This window comes from Periplaneta americana, chromosome 10, assembly GCF_040183065.1.
Source record: "Periplaneta americana isolate PAMFEO1 chromosome 10, P.americana_PAMFEO1_priV1, whole genome shotgun sequence".
Lineage (NCBI taxonomy): Eukaryota > Metazoa > Arthropoda > Insecta > Blattodea > Blattidae > Periplaneta > Periplaneta americana.
In genome coordinates this window covers 201,393-222,904 of record NC_091126.1, presented here as the reverse complement: position 1 = coordinate 222,904, position 21,512 = coordinate 201,393, and the positions used below count along the sequence as shown (strand labels likewise).

Below are 21,512 nucleotides of genomic sequence, written 5' to 3'. Positions count from 1 at the left end.
GTTTCAAATTTCCTGGCAGTGTACTCAGGCACTCTCCACTAATTTAAAGCATTTAACGAAATTTATATCATCATAACATTGCTTGTCTCTGGGCTCTAATTTTCCTTCGTCTCTCCCATTACACGCTTAGTCTCAGTTCAGTTTGAGAGTCATTAGTCTAAATGCCACTGCTCTGTCGACATACCAACTCTTCAAGGCAATGCTCCCATACATATCAATAATTTTACTTCTCTCCAACCCATCACTTCTTTTGGACAGTGATTCACATACTTCAATTTTTGAACAATAAATTAAGTTTAATCTCATCTAGTTTGACCTGTAATATTATTACATTTACTTTATTATTATTATTATTATTATTATTATTATTATTATTATTTATTAATGATATATCAAGAAATACAGAATTTTACTAGTGCATATTTATTTGCATATTTTAAGGTTTTTAAAGACATACTTGCATGCATATATTTAGTAGGTTTTCAGGGCATGAACTTCCTGGCCCTACTAATAATGTGTTAGAATATATTGTGTCAGATTATTAAAAAAATGGAATTCTTAGTTAGGAAATGGATGTAAATATTGTGTTCATATTCATCTCACTGAAGTTAAAGGAAAGTAACATTATAATAGAGCATAATAAAACTCTGAAGATCAATGTGAATAAGTTTAATTCGAAATCCATAATTCTACTTTCTTCCTTACATGGTAAATCTGCTGCATCTCTGGAAAGCAACTGCTTATGCAAAGCCATCATATTATGAAGATCAATGTGAATAAGTTTAATTCGAAATCCATAATTCTACTTTCTTCCTTACATGGTAAATCTGCTGCATCCCTGGAAAGCAATTGCTTATGCAAAGCCATCATATTAACAACAATCTTGAGTCATAATTGTGTGCATTGTTGTACTGTGTTAGTCAAAATCAGTCAGTAGTAGGTTTGTTTAAGATAAATTGCAACAGCTAATAAATATAGATTTTTACTGACAGTAAGGCAGTGTTATATCTGATTTATTTATCTTGATCAGTCATGATGAATTAAGAAGAACGCTGCCCAGTGAAGGAGTATCTCTCATTGAAGGCAGTATTGCTTCATTACTTGAAGCCATTATTGCCACCCTCTTCAGCATTTGTGCTGCCATAAGACCACTGTCAGTGCCAACAGAGACTCCTCCAGTTGTTGCCAAAACTGGAGAAGGGTTTCCAATTTCATTGTTGAATTCACGCTGATCATTCTGACGAGTTTTCATCCAGAGTGCACAGTTATCAAATTGCTCTGGTATGTTTGGTGCTTTCTCTCTCACTCAGGCTTCGTCTAGGAAGACTATGATATGTGATCTAGTGCGAGAGAGTTGTTGAATTCCTCTCCTCCGCCCTCGTCTTTGTCATGGGCATTGCAAAGCTTTAATCTGTTTTCGCAGACTGTTGGATACACTGCAACATTGGCACTGGTGACTTCAGTGCAGAAGAGGTTTGTACTTGCCTTGTTCTAAACTGTCATGGTGTTGCTGCTGATGCTGTTCTGCTGGTTGCTGTTGCATTCCTCGGGCACAGCAGCATCACGATTCTGATTTGTCGCTAAATTGCTAACTTCATTCACCCCACCACTATCCAGTTCTTGATCAAGTCTCTGCTTGATGTCCCGTAAACCCCGAACTTCTAAGATCTGTGCTGTGTGAAGTAGTTTGGCAATTCTATCTTGTTCAACTCGTACTTCTTCGTGAACATATAAACCAACAGATCTTTCAGTTCTGCCAATCCGACATCTTTTAAAATAATAATGGGATGTGGGCATGGATTTTCCTTGAGGTACTGGCTGCAAGCAGACAAAACCATGATGCTTTCCCCTTCACATGCTAATGTGACATCCACGAAGTCACCGAGTTGATTATGTTGTCTGTGAAACTGTTCCATGTGAGGCACAGTTGCAGTTTGCTGGATGAGGACTCTTCTTCCATTGTTACTTTCAAATCAGAAGATGCAAGTTCTTAATTATCTGCTACAACCTTCATTAACCTTCAGTAAAATGACAAGCTGTTACAAAAGCATGTTGGTCGGTATAAGGGAAAACAAAGACCTTTCTTCATGCTTTGTAGGCTATTCAGTAGAATATTCAGTTGAACATGATAAAGTTACAGCAATTGAGTTGGTTTTAACATTTCATGGTGTAAAAGAGAGGCTGGCAACATTTTTGTAAGAGTGGGCCACAATGATAAGAAGTGGAGGAGATCTGGGCCGGACATGATTTACAGTTAAATTAATTTAATTATGTTTTGTTTAACGATGCTTGCAACTGCCAAGGTTATATCAGCGTTGCCAGTGTACTGGAATTTTATCCCGTAGGAGTTCTTTTACATTCCAATAAATATACTGACATGAATCTGTCGCATTTAAGCACACTTAAATGCCATAGATTTGAGCCGAGATGGAACCCGTAACCTCGGATACAGAAGGCCAGAACTATAACGACTGTGCCACCCAGACCAACTACAGTTAAATGAATGATAAATATCATTCAAATATATATATACACACACACACACACACACACAGAATTACTCTCTTCATTAATAAATTATTTATTACATATTAAAAATTGAAGAAATATTATAACTAAACAAAATAGCAACTAAATTATGTAAATTAGCGTTTGTAACTTTGGTACTCATAAATGCAAAGTCTCAAAACAATGTGCTGCAATTGTACAAATGAAAATCTGACATTACAATTTACGCCTTATCTTTAACAAGAAGATTGCGGCTGAATTTTAGATGCAAGAAAATTTATCTCTCTTTCGAAGTCAGTAACCGATATGCGTAAATAATGATGAAAATGATCATCATTTATTCTTGAGCAAAATTTTGATTTTAGGCCTACATATTTTAGCCTTGAAAACGTCTGCTCACATATATAAGTGCTTCCGAAAACTGTTAACATTTTAGCTGCAAGTTTTTTTTTGTGTTACAAAACTGTGTAACTGGTATTTGAATGAAATATTTCTTTCACTTCGTCATTAGTCTGCATATCTTCAGATACTGGATGGTATTAATAAAGATGAGGAAGATGAGTTTGCTTCAAATTTTGTGAGCTTCCTCCTTTTCCTATTAATAAAGTTGAGGAAAATGAGCTTGTTCATCAAGAGTTTCCTCCACCTTTGAGCAAGGAGTCAACATATAAGAGTTTCCTCGCATTACTTATTAATAAAACGGAGTTTTGCTTCTTGCTCTGAAGCATTTGCTTCAAAAAACCTGAGGTACCTCAGAAGGTAACTCAAGCTTGTGGAGTGAAGCCGTTTTACCGAAATGGCGGAGTTCATGGATATTCAATGGCCTCAAAAGTTGTGTAAGAAGCACAGAGATTCACTTTCGAGAGATTACAAAACTTCGTACCGATTTAATCAAGAAAATGTGAATTGTTTAACCGACTATTTCTTAGGTGACACAAACCAAACCAGAGGTAGTGCATTTAAATATTTCCTTAACAGAGTTGCAGAGGCTAGTGCTGTTGGAACAATTGGTGGCATTAAAGGAACATAGGTAAAGCGTGCAAGACTCTCTGAAAACTACTATCAAAACACAGCTTATAACATACGGAATGTCTGCAACAACTCTAACATTTCACAAAACTTTTGTGCGGAACTGTGGTACTTCCTTGTTTGGGCAGGTGAGTCCATTATACAGGGCTATTATTTCAAAACTTCCCAATCTAAATAACTAATTATTTAAATTAAATTCAATTTAAACAAAAAAAACACGTCAATTTAAATATTGAGGGGGAAGTCTGAAACCAGGCTTAATTGCATTTTAGATTTCACCCCCCAGCCACCCCCACTTTGAAATTTCATATGGCACCCCTATATTTTTGTACTTAAATATGAAAGAGCATTCAATTGTTTATACACCACATTAATTCATTTCACATCTTTTGCCTGGCAACCTGACAAGAAAAAGTTTACATTGCATTAAATCAAGTGTTCAAAATGTGTTCCATTGTTGGTTAAACAGTAATACAGTCTATTTTGGAATTCCTCGAGAAAGTTTTGGTGTGTTTCTTTACTAATCCGATTACATTCTTGGGTTATTCCATTTTTCAATTCTTGAATATTCTCAGGCGGAGGAGTATAAACAACTGATTTCAAATGACCCCAAAGGAAGAAGTCAAGCGGCATCAGATCTGGAGATCTTGCCGGCCATTCTACAGCACCTCTTGTACCAATCCATTTTCCACGGAATCTTCTATCCAGCCATTGTCGCACAGGTACTGCATAGTGTGGGAGAGCTGTTCCGTCCTGTTGAAAATGCAAATTTTGTTCGTCCAACACCAGGTTTCCTTCATTGACTTAGTTCTCATGCGACAGTGTGATAAATGGATTAATTACATTTTCTAATATGTTCAGATACAATTTTCCAGTCAGGTTTTCTTCAATGAAAATCAGCCCAACAATATCAGCCCCAAAAATTCCAGCCCACACATTGATCTTGTGAGGAAACTGGGTTTTATCTTCACAAAACACATGAAGATTTTCAATGTTCCAGTACCTACAATTGTGTTTGTTGACAAACCTTTTAAGAAAAAAAGTCGCTTCATCACTAAAGCAAATATTTTGTCAAATTTGGATCATCTTCAATTCTCTGAGACATCTCTTCACTAAATTCTACTCTTCTATCACAATAGTCTTCGCTGAGCTGTTTGTGACCCTGTATTTTGTAGGGGAAAAATCTGTTCATTTTCAGTACTTTATGTATGGAACCAACCGAAATGTTTGTTACAGCAGCTACTTTTGGAATGGAGGTGGTGGGTTCATTAATGAAATGACCTAGTATTTCAATCTGCAAAGTTTCATCGAGTTTTCTAGGTTGGCCATTTGCTTTATTACACACAGAACCAGTTTCTTCAAATTTCCATATTAGATCTATGACATATTGGTGACTTACGTTTTTCTCAGGATGCCTCTCGTTGAAAGCTCTAGCAGTTCTACGAGCACAAAGGTTTTCACCTCCATAAATAAATATGAGGTCTGTTCTCTCTTAAAGAAGTATACGCCATTTTACAATAATTTAATACACGAACACAACTATTACAAGAAATGCTCGATGGCATTTGTAGCTTCAGCTCTAATCAACAGTAACAAAAATCTAGGTTGCCAGGCAACGATATAAAACAAAAGATGTAAAATAAATGAATGAGGTATATAAACAACTGAATGCTCTTCCATATTTAAGTAAAAAAATATAGGGTGCCATTTGAAATTTCAAAGTGGGGGTGAAATCTAAACTGCAATTAAGCCTGCTTTCAGACTTCCCCCTCAATATCTAAATGGACGTGTTTTTTGTTTAAAATGAATTCAATTTAAATAATTAATTATTTAGAATGGGAAGTTTTGAAATGAAAGCCCTGTATAATGCAGGAGGTAGTTAAGGAGCTATTTATCGAGTTAATTTTAATACAATAGGATGAGAGAGAGGGAGTATGGCTCTCTTACTAATCAATTGTAGCTGAAGCTGTTAAGTTCCCCAAAATAATAATTTATTTCAAGGTTGAAAGAAAATGTAAGTTAATTTTTTTAAATCTACCTATTATTTTATTTATAGGCCTATACTTTTTACCTTTCGCCAGTGGGTCGGATAGAAGTACATTGTGGGCCGTATATGGCCCGCAGGCCATAGGTTTCCGACCTCTGGTGTAAAACATCACCATTCCTACAACTCACAAGATTGTGGTAATAAACTTTACCCTTATGTTTTCAATAACTCTTCAGTAGCAAAAAAATAAGTTGTGTGCGAACCAAAAGTGAAGCCCTAGTTACAAGCGTTCTCTTATCATTCTCACAGGAAAGGCTTCTGAACGAATTGAAAAATACCCCATTCTCAACTGGTTCAGATGCGTCAAATGAAGGTAACAAGAAGCATTTCCCATTAGTGGTGACCACATTTTTCTGTAAAACATGGAAAAACATAGCAATATTCTAGACTTCTATGAAGACAGTAATGAAAGTTCTGAGGACATTTCAAATAAAATTACATCAATTGTTGCAGAAAATGGACTTAGTTTAAGTAACATTGTAGCTTATTCGGCTGACAATGCATCTATTGCAAATACAATTCAGTGTTCAGAAAAATGAAAGCCAAAAATTCTAATATAGTAAAGGCTAATTGTTGTTGTCACGTAATGCATAATTGTGACAAATTTGCTTCTAAATTCCTTAAGTATGATGTTGAGGCATTAGTCTTGAAAATATATTCTGACTTCTCGTCGTCACATAAGAATGTCTAGAAAGTTAGGTCATACTGTGAATTTGCTCAACAGAACTATTTTCAGATTTTGCATCATATTCCAGTTCGATGGTTGTCCCTTCAATTAGCTGTTGAATGCCTTGTTAAAATGTGGCACACTTTGAAAATGTATTATTTGGCAAAAGGTGAAGAAGAAACGCATCCCATAATTTGGAAATTTGTATATTCCCAAGAAGATGAAGTAAATGGACATTCATTGTCAGTGGCAGAATGTTTTTTGTATTTGGTTAATTGTACACTTCCAATTTTCTGTAAGGTGATTAAAATATTAGAATGTGATAATATGCTTTCAACCAAGGTGCACAGAATCATGTTGGGAGTAAAGACTCAAATAGAAAGTCGTGAAAAGAACTCATTTTTCGGTTTTGAAGTGAATATGTCGTTTGAAAATCTCACAGAGGCCGAAAAGCAACCTGTAATGAAAGATTTCACCACTGTGTATGACAGATTGTTGCAGTATCTAGCCAAGTGGTACGATTTTAGTGACAACATATTTTCAATTATATCTGTTCTTGATCTATCTGTTCTCATTTAATGACTTAGTCACACAGCAAAGAAATTGCAAATTACTTTCGAGTTCAACGGAAATAAACTCTACAATGAATGATCAATTTTAAAGACAGTGATAAAAAAACTGATGCAAGACAAACATAAAAATCAGTGTTGCAAACTCTGGGTATCTTTTTTCGAAAAAACTATGGCCCTTAATAAGTCAATAGTAATGCGACATGTGCTAACAATTCTAGTAAGTAACGCACATGTGGAAAGGGTGTTTAGTGTCATGAATGTCAACAGAACTAGTGAAAATGGAAATTTGTATTGAAATGAACTTGAGTGTAAGCTGTCAGGAATTCTACAAAATAGCTTTGGAAAAGAAGAGACTTCTGGAATCTGCAAGGAGCTCCAAGAAATACAAATTTTAAGGTAGGCCTAATTCTATTCTTAATACAGTAAAAATTTAATTATTGCTGAATTTTTAAAATTTTACAACTTTTTTATGTGAGGCACTGAAAAAATTAACTAATATGTATTCAAGAGAACATATTTTTCTGTGCCATGCCTAAAAATTTCACCATGATTGGGCTTAATTTCATGGAGAAATAAATTTCTAAAATCTGCAAATCTGGCATTAAAATTAAGGAACTTGCTGAAAACGTAATTTCTTTCTTTCACGATTTCAAATATTAATTTATCCATCAACTCAAATCTGACATTGTTGAATTTTTAAGCGATCCTTTAACTTGCAATACAAAATGAAATATAATAATAAATACCGGTAGTTATAATAATAATAATAATAATAATAATAATAATAATAATAATAATAATAATAATAATAATAATATGCCCAATAATAGTAAAGGTAAAAAAGGTAAAGGTATCCCCGTAACATGCCATGAAGGCACTTGGGGGGCATGGAGGTAGAGCCCCATGCTTTCCATGACCTCGGCACTAGAATGAGGTGGTGTGGTCGGCACCACGCTCTGACCGCCTTTTACCCCCCGGGAAAGATCCGGTACTCAATTTTATAGGAGGCAGAGTGAACCTCGGGGCCGTTCTGAAAGTTTGGCAACGAGAAAATAATAGTAATAATAATTAATTTTATAGACATCGTAAATCTCCAGGTTTGGCGATAGTTCAACCTAGCAATCCTAGGGTAAGGTCAAAATATTTTCAGTTTGGCGGGGTGTTATAATAGTTGTATGCAGTGCAGTCACAACTTTGGACCTGGATTCTCATTGTTTAAAATGTTCCATTTCTTCCCTCTGCACATACTTCTCTTCCTCCTCTGAATTGGTTCTCCCACTGGCACATAAATGATTCACTGAAACTAGCACATGTGGAGACAAGAATGTGTAGCTTCGAATTTCCAGGAATTTCAAAACCAGCCACATCTCAACAATGAAAATCTATTGTACCGACTGTATTTACTGATTATAATACGCACCTTTTTTTGACAAAATGTCGTTTGAAAACTGGGTGTGTATTATATTCGCACTCAAATACTCAGACTCGAACAAATTTAAATTAACACTCTATTTATGTTATGAGATATGGTGGGAAACAACTGACAAAAACAGCCACTCCGAGTTCGTGTTTTGTCGTCTTTTGTCACTTTTTATTCGTAATTTCTTGTCCATTTTTGGGAACAGTCACTAATAAGAAAAATATTTTTAACTACAAGGATGACTTAATAACATTTTTAACTACGACAATGACTTAATAACATTTTTTTCTTTTATTGTGAGATTTTATGAATATAAATTTCAACAATTGATTGTCTTTAATTAAAACAAAAGAAGGACCAATAATTACTGATCAAAGAGTAATATGACATTAGTCGTTGTCAATCAATGTTCTCACACCAAGTCGGAAGTTCCAGTTCTGATACTGCATGTGAGAATGAATGAGATGTATAGTTAGAGCTAAGGCAGTGTCTTGATAATATCATTTTAATTTTGAGTGGTTTTTAGCACAGGTCCGTATTATATTCGCCAGTCTTTTTCTGGATTTTAGGATAAAAAATTGGTGTGTGTAGGCCTATTATATTCGATGGTGTAAATACGGTTCATGTTCTTACATTTCCATGGTAAACCTAATTTCGAGCAAAATTTAATTAGGGCATATAAATGAAGTTTTGTACCTCTCAAAGTTTAAAATGCGATCGTAAAAGTGTGAAAAACGTATAAACTAAAAAGGTATAACTGAAATAAATTAACATGGAAAGTACAGGAATTTTGCCATGACTTCAGAAAAGAAACGTATAAGTGAGAAACGTGTAAATGAAGTTTTACTATACTTTGTCCATCAACCCATATTTCATTAAAATTCTTTCAATATATTCAATTTGGGTATTCTCAATTTCCTTCAAATATCAGTCATTCCAACTTTTATGATATACCCAATGAGTAGCTTTGTGATTTGAAGCACATGTCCCACATTTAGTTCTGGCACAACAAAAGCTTCCGAATCAAGGAACAAGTGCAATTATTCATGATTGTGATAGACAGATGTTATGCAAACGTATCTTCTTCAACAGCCAAACTCAACTCTGGTATTCCTGGAGTTTTTCTGCTAAGAAATGTGTCTTGTCTTCTAGCTGCCAACAATGCTTCCTTATCTTTCAACTTTCGCAAGTGATAATTTAAATCGGATCTTCCACCGCTAGAGATTGGAAACACTGATTTGCAAACTGTACACTCAATCTCATTGTTTATTAATTTTATTTTTAGATAAGGAAATTATTTTTTGAAATATTTCATTAAACGAACATTTCTGTTTAGGCATGATCACTGAGTACAGTCACAGCTCCGGTTGGATTTAAGGATTTATTTAAATCCATTAAAAAAAAAGTTCACAGCTTTCACATAATTCAGAGATATAGGTAATTTCTCTCAGCATCACCCACATTTGAGTGTTTGTTTGGTGACTTCGACATTTTTAATTATTGGATTAAAGAGCACTCTTACTTTCTCATCTGTCCATCTTCATATATGTCCAAATAAAAAAAGGATTTCAAGTTTATTACGCCTAATGTTAGAGCCTTTTAGCAGAAGAGAGGGAATGGTTGGTGGTAACATAAATTAAGTTTTGACCACAGTGCATTCCAATTAGGCGAAATAACAATAAGCAATGCTATTGCCTCATGGCACAAGTAGCAAATTAATTAGTCAAAATAGCAATAAGTGATGCAATATTATATTATAAAAATATGTACTTTCCTAACAATCTTAAACCCTTGCACTTTTGTCAATGATAAAATTAAAAACTCTTCACTCACAGTGTTCTCCCCAAATGCAGGTCTTTCACTGTAAACCCAACATTCTCCAATCTTTTCCATTTTCCGCTTTCCTCTTACAATGGAACATCACTCAGTGTTAAAAAAACTTTCAAACAATTTATACAACATTCGAAAGAGCATCCTGAAATATGGTGAAATCTATAATATCACATCCTGCAATGCACATATGAATGAGCTAGAGAGTTAAAGAGGGCGGGGGGGGGAGTCTCCACCATCCAAAGGGAGTCCATTACGTTTGACCTGTTTGGCACGCATGAGGATTGAATACATATGTTGTGTTGCCTGAAGCAGTGTAGGGAGTGAGCCACACTTTTGTTTGTCTCATAAACATGGTTAGAAATTGGTAGATTTAACTAGCATGAACGAAACATTTAAAACAGCACTGACCATTGTATTAGAAGGGCAATTGGTGCATGTGAATTTCATATGAAAGAAAGTGAGTGTAATCAACTCTCTTTAATAAGCAATAAATAGTTGGTGCAAGGAACTTTTGTGTTTCGAACATTTTTTGTTCAACTATCATTAACATTCACAGGAGAATGAATTTGTTTAAGGGGAATTAGCAGGAACTGTCACATTATTGATGAGTACGTGTTTGATTTTATGTTTGTTTCGAGAATTTCATACACATTTATTGTAATGTGTTTAAAATTCCCGATCACTCACAATATAATAGCAGTATGCTATGTAAAATTAGCAGTTTTAATACGTCCCAGAATTATATTTTCACAATTTATGTACAAATTGTTTAGACCTTTGCTTAACATAGAGTTGTTTTTCCTTATTATTTTTAATGTAATTCTACGTTTAGAAAGTGCACTGCTTGCCATTGCCACTCGCTCCTTATGCTGCTTTGTCAGACAACACAACATACCGGTACGTATTCAATTCTCGCAGGTGCCCAATAGGTCAAACATAATGGACCTCCATTGGATGGCGGAGATCCCCATTCCCGCTTCTTTAACAGTCCCTAGCTCGTTCATATGTGCATTGCAGGATGTAATATTACAGATTTTACCATATTTCAGGATGCTCTTTCAAATGGTGCATAAATTGTTTGGAAGTTTTTTTAACATTGAGTAATATTCCCTTGTTAGTCTCTGTATATGATCCACGTATCTTAATGTTGTTTATCATCTGATATCTTCTTCTGCCCCGCATTTTTCTTCTGTTCACCATGCCTTCCAGTGCATCCTTAAGTACGTAATTTCTTGTTAGCCACTGGCCCTGCCAATCTCTTTCCCTCTTCATGATGTTTCAGCCATTCTTCCTAGCACAGCTTTATTTCTTGTTGTCTGCCAAATTTACACACTCCATTCTTCTCCATATCCATATTTCAAATGCTTCTAGTTGTTTCTCTTCACTTCGTCGTAATGTTCATGTTTCGACCACATAAAATGCCACATTCCACAAAGTGCACTTCAATAGTCTCTTCCTTCATTCTTTTTCCAGAGGTCCACAGAACATGCTCCTTTTCTATTAAACGATTCCTTTGCCATTGCTATCCTCCTTTTCACTTCCTGACAGCAGCTCATATTACTATTTATATCACACCCCAAGTATTTCAACCTATCCACTTGTTCCACTGCCTCATTTCCAATTCGCAAGTTTGTGTTCTTTAGTTTCCTTTTGACAACCATGGTCTTCGTCTTGTTTGCATTTATCTTCATCCCATACTGCTCACAGCTGTCATTTAGCTCTAGTAGTATATCCCTTAGTATCGTATCCTCGTCTCCTAACAATGCCATATCATCAGCAAATCTCATGCACTTTATTCTTTTCCTGCTACTTTTACTCCTCCCATGATCTGAAAACAGTTCTTCACCAAATCCTCCAAGTAGATGTTGTTGAACAGGGTAGATGATAAAGGGCATCCTTGTCATACTCCTCTCCCTATTCCATTTTCCTTTGACATTTCTTCTTTTATCCTGACTTTGACTCTTTTCATATAAATACTACAGAATAGCCTCCTCTCTTTTCAATCCATACCTATTTCCTTCAGGATCCCCATAAGTTTATTCAAATTCACTCTGTCAAAATCACATTCCAGGTCCACAAATACTACATACACTTCTTAATTTTTCTCTCGATATCTTTTTCCGGTTTTTCACAGCTGTCCAATTGCCCCTCTCGTACTTTTTCCCTTCCTCAAGTCAAATTGCTCTTCTTCCAACTCTCCTTCCATCTTAGAATATACAGTAAACGTCGATTCAGTATTCACAGGAGGATCTTCGTCAAGTACGATATCAGGGTGATAGTACTGAACTCATTACATTTCTTATCATTACTTTTCTTTGCTACTGGCAGCAACACTGTCTCCGTGAAATCTTCAGGCCATTTGCCTTTCTCATATATTTTGTTACCAGTACATAATGATAGAATTCCCTTCTTGTCTTCATCCAAGCCATGAAACAAAACTAGAAATACATAAACAAGTAGACGTTAAAAGTATTTGAAAAGACACATTACCGGTATTTAAAAAGCAAATATCCTGAGAATCCTTGCATTTCACTAAATGGGAATTCCATCAACTCCTGCTGCTTTTCCTTTCTTCAGTTCCCTGAGCACTAGTTCAACTTCTTCTCTTAAAATAGAAGATCCTTTTTCATCTTCTGATACGGCTGCTTCATCTTCTATAGCTAAGTCAACTGGATGATTCTCTGTCTCATATAGGTCTTCAACATATTTTGTCCACTTGCCCAGTTATTCTTGCTTGTCTGTTATTTCATTGTCGATTTCGTCTTCTATCAACCACACGGATTTTCTCTTCTTATTCGTGAAGTCCATACATTTTACTTTGCTGTACATTAAATCATACCTTTCCTTTCCCTCTAGATCCTCTATTTCTTTACATGTCTGTTTCATCTAGTCTTCCTTTGCCTTATCAATTTCTCTTCTTAGTTAGTTTTTTAGTTTCCTGTAGTTTGCTCTATCTTCTTCTCTGTTTTTATTTTTCATTTTCTCCTTTGCTTCATCTTCGCCCACATTTTCTTTGTTACCCAAGTTTTCTTAACATGAATACCTTCTCGGTATCCTATTGTTTCTTCCACTGTTATCTGTATACAGCTTTTTAGATGAATCCAGTACTCATTATTTTCAGGTGTGGATTCTAATGTACCAGATTTCACTTGAATATATGCTCCAAATTTTCTTGTTTCCTCTTCGTTCTCGAGTTTTTCCATGTTAAATTTCATCACCTCTCTTTCTCTTATCTTAAAAAAATACTGAATTGTAATCTTTTTCCTGATTAAAAACCACGACAATTACATGTCCCGAAGACTTTTCTCAAGACACCAGGGCATTTGCCTGAAAACTGGGATGTCTGGTCAGTCTACGACATATAAATATCCATTTTTCAGTACTCTACAATCTCCAGTAACAGAAAATATTCTGCCAGAAATACAAATAATATTAAATGAAGTACTATTGAAGCAGCCATATTTTTCCAAATAGTTTTGAAGCTTTCATCTGTGATTCTGTAATACTTTCAACTGCATGGATACAGTTTTGTTTTTACAATCTTTCAGGTTTTTCCATTCAGGAAATTCAAGAAATAATGACCTCCTGAATCAAAAAATGTAAAGTAAATACAAAGTATAATGAAATGAAGTACTTACCTCCATGTGTTTTTGAGCCATGTTTGCAAGCCATGTAAGGCGGAGATCAGGAGAATTCTGGTAACCTTTAGCAATTCGATACATCAGGTCCATCAGCATTTCTGGGTCCTCTTGAAATTCTTTCATCTTAACTGTATCTGATAGTATCATGTGTAGATTAAAGACAAGATCTTTGACCTGTCAGAGAATTAAGATTTATGTTATGGTATCTATTTAAAAATGACATGAAACCTGAAATCTTTTAATCAGTGGTTAGATATATGCAATCAAAATTAATCTTGCACAGGATAGGGACCGATGGCGGGCTTATGTGAGGGTGGCGATGAACCTGCAGGTTCCTTAAAAGCATTTGTAAGTAAGTCAACTGCAAAATTTGTGACTCAGTTCTTTGTTAAACCAATGTTAGTAAATAAATGGTTTTTCCCATAATGCATCCATAGCGAAATAATTATGCTGAACTCAGAGAAAGCTATACCTATATGCAAATTTTCTATGCAGATATCCATGGGATTTTGCTCACATGATTTTTAAATTGAGACCCTGCTAATAAAATAGATAATTTGTGAAAGGGGCAGGGGGGAAATTTCTAAACCAGCTATTTGGTGGTCAATATAAGGAGGTAATAAAGCTCCAGGTTTGAACTGAGTTATGACATAACTGTTGTTCACTATCTTCGTCTTCATCACCACTACCACTATCTATTTCGAATTAGGCCTTTTGCAGACCTAGTTTGACCTCAATTAATTGTTACATAATGAAAATACACATTACTTTCCTGTTATGCAATTCTGCAATATCTTTCAAGTGTAATTTGTACTTAGTTCTTCCTTTATTACACTAGTATGCATTATGCATTCTCAAAACCGAACTGAAGAAGGAAACTGTGTGAAGAAGGCTTTACACAGATTTGAATAATTAAAACGAGTACCATGCTGTAACACTATAAATGACTCACCTGCTCAGGAAATGTGGTGTCCTGTAGCTCTGTATCTTTCTCTGCATATACTAATATTGTCTTTAATGACCGTCGTAATGATTCTTCACTGAATGTTGAACTTGTGCCAACTAAGGAGCTGAGTGACATTGTAACTTGCATCTTTACTCTAGCAAAGTTCTAAAACATAAAAATACAGAATGAAATATATGTTACTAATATCATCTACTTCCCATGGAAGAGAAGACATTTTATAAAAATAGGCAACAGAAGTCATGCAATTCTCATATTGGGAAATAATGGAAAGAATTCTGGGGCACAGTACCATTTCATATGTACCCCATACGAGACAGTACGACAAAAATGTTGTCATAAAATACATCAATCACTGAGCAATTAACATCAGTTGCTCCTCTAACAAGGAATTTCCTATAAAATAAAATTCACTTTTATGCATGAATAAAATGAGTTAGAAAGTTTCTATCCCCTGACTATAAATAACTACTTGATAGTATTACATATACTGGTACACAATATTTAAACTGACTGTACAGGATGATGAAATGATATGACCATGAAAAATAATGGGTACAATGAAAAGGGATATAAAGTAAATACACGAGATACAAGTGACTAGTTATCTAAAAGGTTCCTTCCTAACACAAAAATTACAAGTATATGAATAGGTGAACCTGCATGATAAGTTCCAGCACACAGCGATGGTGTAGTGTTGTTCTATTAACAACAGACACTGATGTAGCCAATCACAGCTCTGTGTTGTCTGATATCATTCCACCAACACTATGCAATCAGTAAGAATGACGTGATTTCCTGACAGCAGTAATGAAAGGATACAATATGATATACAATCCAATATGGTATTGGTATAAGTGGCGAAGCTCTTAAGAGGCTTAGCCTACCCAAAAAATTTGAGCTACTATACCTAATAACAGTAGGACTATAAGTTCGTAATAGCAATGTATCGTAACACTTGGTTTAACTCTGATCCTTCCACATATTAAGTTCACTATTGGCAGTCATTCCAGGATCTGTGAGTTTAGTGTGTAACGAGGCTTGTGGCCACAAGCCTCTAAAGGCATGGCTACGACCTTGACTCATAAGCTTGAGGGGGGACTGGGAAGGGTGTATCGCTTCGCTACATCTCTGTGCTAAATGAGGCTAGCCTACTGTCACAATAATACATCATGCTATATTGGTGTTCTATGAATGGGCTGTGTTGTTGAGCATTAGTATAATCAAAAGTGCATATGTGTGTATGTGTGTTACATATTAATTTTGTGTAAAATGGCTCATACTGAGAGAATGTTGAGGTCATTATTATTTATTTCTTGAATTGAAAGAGAAACCATTTTAGTTGGATGTATGAAACAAAATGTGCTTACAAAGACAGGAGATTGACACCACATTTACATATTAAAGTAGCAGATGGAGAAAGATAAAATAAAAATGTTCAATTTTCGTGGTTGTAAGAAATATTCTTGGCTAACAGGATAGACTGAGACAAATAAGTTATATTGTTATATCTGTATTCTGTTTGGGGGTGAAAATGAGTGGTCATCATCTTCTTGTAGGGTCTGTATCACAAAAAATATTTTGATAGAAAAGCCGAGAAACATCTGCTGTTAGATACAAGGTAAGAGCTACCGGCATGGCTCAGTCGGTTAAGGTGCTTGCCTGCCGGTCTGAAGTGTCGGGCGCGGGTTCGATCCCCGCTTGGGCTGAATACCTGGTTGGGTTTTTTCCGAGGTTTTCCCCAACCGTAATGTGAATGTAAGGTAATCTATGGCGAATCATCGGCCTCATCTCGCCAAATATCATCTTGCTATCACCAATCTCATTGACGCTAAATAACCTAGTAGTTGATACAGCATCGTTAAATAACCAACTAAAATAAAATAAAAAAATACAAGGTAAGCAGACGTTTTCTGCCTACCCAGTATTTACACCTTAACTTCGCCATTGATTGGTACTGGTTCTGGCCGTGTACTGGTCGGACCTTCAAATCATTCCTGCCATTCTGTTGATGGAAGAAGAATCGAGGCAAAAGAGTGTGTGGTGTCTATGAAGGAAACAGCAAGTACTTCCAGAGAACCAATTTCCTTCTTTCTTCAAAATAAATTGCAGAGTGTGTCAAGAGAAGAAAATGTCGAACTATAAAAAAATCAACCATTAAAAGGACATTGCGCTTCACCAGATGAGAACATCTGCCTCAAGAACTGAAAATGATCAACTAATTGGACGTCATAGCTGAAAGGCATACTAAAACCCTACAAGGTTCCTGCATTTTGAACCAGATAGTGAAGAAAAATTTTAATTTTTGTGACTGACAGACATCTAAATGAGTTATCAAGAGATTATTATTGGAAAATGGATGAAACTTAAATCTGTGAAATGAATCACCTGTGACCAATTCAAGTTGTTACCAGTAAATCACCTGTGACCAATTCAAGTTGTTACCAGTAAATCACCTGTGACAAATTCAAATTGTTACCAATAAATCACTTGTGCAAATACACACCTGTGACGAATATGAATCTGTTATGAATTAAGTGTGACCAATTGTAATGATGAAAAAATTGCGACGAATTCCCCTAAACCCATCCTCTCTCAATATTTTCATCCCTCTTCCACTCTTTTTCATTATATCCCTTTCATCTCTTGACTACACTTTATTTAGGCTTATAACCCAGGTCTAAATTTAGCATGGCATATATAAGTACTCTGAAGTACAGTAATTCACAAACTAGCAGCAGCACTGTACACACCATACAAAATAAATCTCCGACAGAGAGAAATGCTGACACCTATACACTACAATATAGACTATTTCCTACCTCGAGAACACATCGACACACCTAACATCTGTAGGATAGATTCAATGTTCACGTAATGCATTGTGCTCTTGACAAATCATGCGCAGCCAACTATAGACAATTTTGGCCCATGCATGCGCAGCCAACTATAGACAATTTTGGCCCATGCATGCGTGTACCACCACCACCACCACCACCACCACCACCACCACCACCACCACCACCACCACCACCACCACCACCACCACCACCACCACCACCACCACCACCACCACCACCACCACCACCACCACCACCACCACCACCACCACCACCACCACCACCACCACCACCACCACCACCACCACCACCACCACCACCACCACCACCACCACCACCACCACCACCACCACCACCACCACCACCACCACCACCACCACCACCACCACCACCACCACCACCACCACCACCACCACCACCACCACCACCACCACCACCACCACCACCACCACCACCACCACCACCACCACCACCACCACCACCACCACCACCACCACCACCACCACCACCACCACCACCACCACCACCACCACCACCACCACCACCACCACCACCACCACCACCACCACCACCACCACCACCACCACCACCACCACCACCACCACCACCACCACCACCACCACCACCACCACCACCACCACCACCACCACCACCACCACCACCACCACCACCACCACCACCACCACCACCACCACCACCACCACCACCACCACCACCACCACCACCACCACCACCACCACCACCACCACCACCACCACCACCACCACCACCACCACCACCACCACCACCACCACCACCACCACCACCACCACCACCACCACCACCACCACCACCACCACCACCACCACCACCACCACCACCACCACCACCACCACCACCACCACCACCACCACCACCACCACCACCACCACCACCACCACCACCACCACCACCACCACCACCACCACCACCACCACCACCACCACCACCACCACCACCACCACCACCACCACCACCACCACCACCACCACCACCACCACCACCACCACCACCACCACCACCACCACCACCACCACCACCACCACCACCACCACCACCACCACCACCACCACCACCACCACCACCACCACCACCACCACCACCACCACCACCACCACCACCACCACCACCACCACCACCACCACCACCACCACCACCACCACCACCACCACCACCACCACCACCACCACCACCACCACCACCACCACCACCACCACCACCACCACCACCACCACCACCACCACCACCACCACCACCACCACCACCACCACCACCACCACCACCACCACCACCACCACCACCACCACCACCACCACCACCACCACCACCACCACCACCACTACTACTACTACTACTACTAGGATATTATACATTCCCAATACATCAATACAATATTAAATAATAAAAATAGTCATGCATTAAGTGGGGTGATTGGTGAAATTTCTATTTTCTACATTTTTCAAGCTACATCCTTCATTTTTTGCACACATAATCACGATGTGATACATAATGATGTGAAGTTTCATTTCTGTGAGTGAGTTAGTTTCTGAGCTATTAACAAAAATATTTTGTAAAATGTTAAAATTTCATAATGAAATGTGTCGCTCAATTTTTTTTCAGTAAAATATTTGAAATTATTTTTGCATGACCAGTGGCATATTTAGAAAAAACATCATGCACTTGTTTTTCTATATACTTACTATAAAAGGGGGAGACATTTTATAACTACTGTATACCTAAAAATAGGAATTTTCCATATAGAACATGCAGTAAAAATTTCATGTTCCTATCATCAAAATTGTAAGAGCCTTTACACTTCGAACCTGACGAAATGTGCTGGAAAAAAAGTATGAGAAAACAGCTTGTAAAATTTGCATGGCATTGAAGTTCAAGGGTGCAGCCATTTATATAATGCGTAATTTTTATATTTTGGAGCGTCACAGAGCACTGAAACTTGCTAGACATATAAATAAAAAATTGCTGATTCATTTTTTTAGAAGAAAACGAAAATGCGATTTTTGACTGAAAATGACTAAAATTTCACAAATGTACTTCGTTATTAGTCCTCCATACATAATGTAATTCATTATAATTCACTTGTCAACTCTCACATTCCCTTTCCCTCATATTATCTATGCTTATTCCCCTATCATATTATCACTTTTGTTTAATAGTCTACACTTTAGTTTCCTTCTTTAGTTTATGACCTTCTGCAAGTTCTGGACTGACCGCTTGTTTGTATTATTCACCACTCTCCTCTTTTTTCTTCCTTCTTATACCCTCTTCCCACCAAATTCGCTTATCTTCCCCACCTCTTTTATTATCTTCTCATTCTGCACTTAATTCACTAGCTTCTCCCTTCATTAGTTGTGTCTGAATATACTGGATATATTCCTGATCCTATCCTCTGTTTCGTATACTGCACCTAATAACTTCCTCACTGTTTCTTCCTGTACACTCCTCATTTTGCTTTCCCATCACTAAATTTCACTACACTTGTCTTTCCTGTGCTGCTCCTCAATAGTGATATCTGTTTTAATCTTTTATTCATGTCATCCCGCTCAGTCTGTTTATTTCTTCTCCTCAGTCACTGCATTGTATACATGACTCTGCTGTCCTCCCCTTCCCCCTCTCTGAGCTTTGAACTAGCGTCATTTATGGAAGGATATATTCTTATACCCAAATTCCAAGTCGTCGTCATTCTTCTGTCCTCTTCTGTTCCCTTTACTTCACTTTATGTGTCGAGTATCATCTTGCTCTGTTTATCTTATCAGTATACTCAGTAGCATTCTAATTCGTTATTTCCCTTGATATTATTATCCCTAGTGCATGACCTTAAAATCTTCCTGTTATCCCTATACGCTCTGTAGGTTTCAAGTGTTGACTTGTGCGATGATAATGTGGAATTAGTAGCAGTGAATAAAGCTGAGCCCAAACAACAGTCGAACTTTTCCAAGCTAATGCTATTTTCGAGAAAGTGAAAGCCTTTTCCTCTGCATAAACATAGTTTTAAAGTAGAAACAAAAAATGTTGTTTTCTTGGAAACAGAAAACTCCATTGAAACAGACATCTATCCGAGATGAAATTAAAAAAAAATATGAACTGAAATACTGTAATAATATTTCCTTTGTTAAACACTTTATTCTTTATACATCTTAATTACAAACTTTTATCTCTTAAGATTCGTTATGGAAATAACTTTCTTGTGTTAAATTGAAACTAAGTTGGAAATTTATCTTGGTTGACTAGTTTTGGCTTCATTCTTTGCCATCTTCAGAGCGAGTGAGACTGTTCCAAGGATGGTGAACAGTGAAGCCGAAACTAGTCAACTAAGTTAAATTTCCAACTTAGTTTCAATTTAACACAAAAAAGTTATTTCTATAACCAATCTTAAGTTTTATTCTTCAATACTAATTTCTTGTTTTGCTGTGCTTTTATACATTTTAATTTTTTCCTGAAAGTATATGTCACCCACAGGTATAGTTTCCTTCCCGTCAGTCCCTACACTGTGAAGATATGTAATTTCCAAACAGAAGGGATTTTTTCTTAATTGATTATTTAAAGACACTGTAACAACTACGATATGATTATGTCTCGTGACCAGAATATTGTACGAAATGGAAATATAAAAATTGGAGATTTATCCTTCGAAGAGGTGGAAAAATTCAAATATCTTGGAGCAACAGTAACAAATATAAATGACACTCGGGAGGAAATTAAACGCAGAATACATATGGGAAATGCGTGTTATTATTCGGTTGAGAAGCTCTTATCATCCAGTCTGCTGTCCAAAAATCTGAAAGTTAGAATTTATAAAACAGTTATATTACCGGTTCTTCTGTATGGTTGTGAAACTTGGACTCTCACTCTGAGAGAGGAACATAGGTTCAGGGTGTTTGAGAATAAGGTGCTAAGGAAAATATTTGGGGCTAAGCGGGATGAAGTTACAGGAGAATGGAGAAAGTTACACAAC

At 37.0% G+C, this 21,512-nt stretch overlaps 1 protein-coding gene across 5 annotated transcripts in view; it reads right to left on the bottom strand.

Moving 5' to 3' along the window:
* Nucleotides 1-21,512, bottom strand: part of Zir (dedicator of cytokinesis) — a 302,289-nt gene that overhangs the window by 101,008 nt on the left and 179,769 nt on the right. For all 5 annotated transcript variants that reach the window (XM_069836641.1, XM_069836643.1, XM_069836642.1 and 2 more), the window contains 2 exons: nucleotides 14,670-14,828; nucleotides 13,715-13,891 (listed from right to left, as the gene is read on the bottom strand). In XM_069836641.1, the coding sequence (XP_069692742.1) occupies nucleotides 13,715-13,891; nucleotides 14,670-14,828 (336 nt within the window). The remainder of the gene's footprint in view (nucleotides 1-13,714; nucleotides 13,892-14,669; nucleotides 14,829-21,512) is intronic.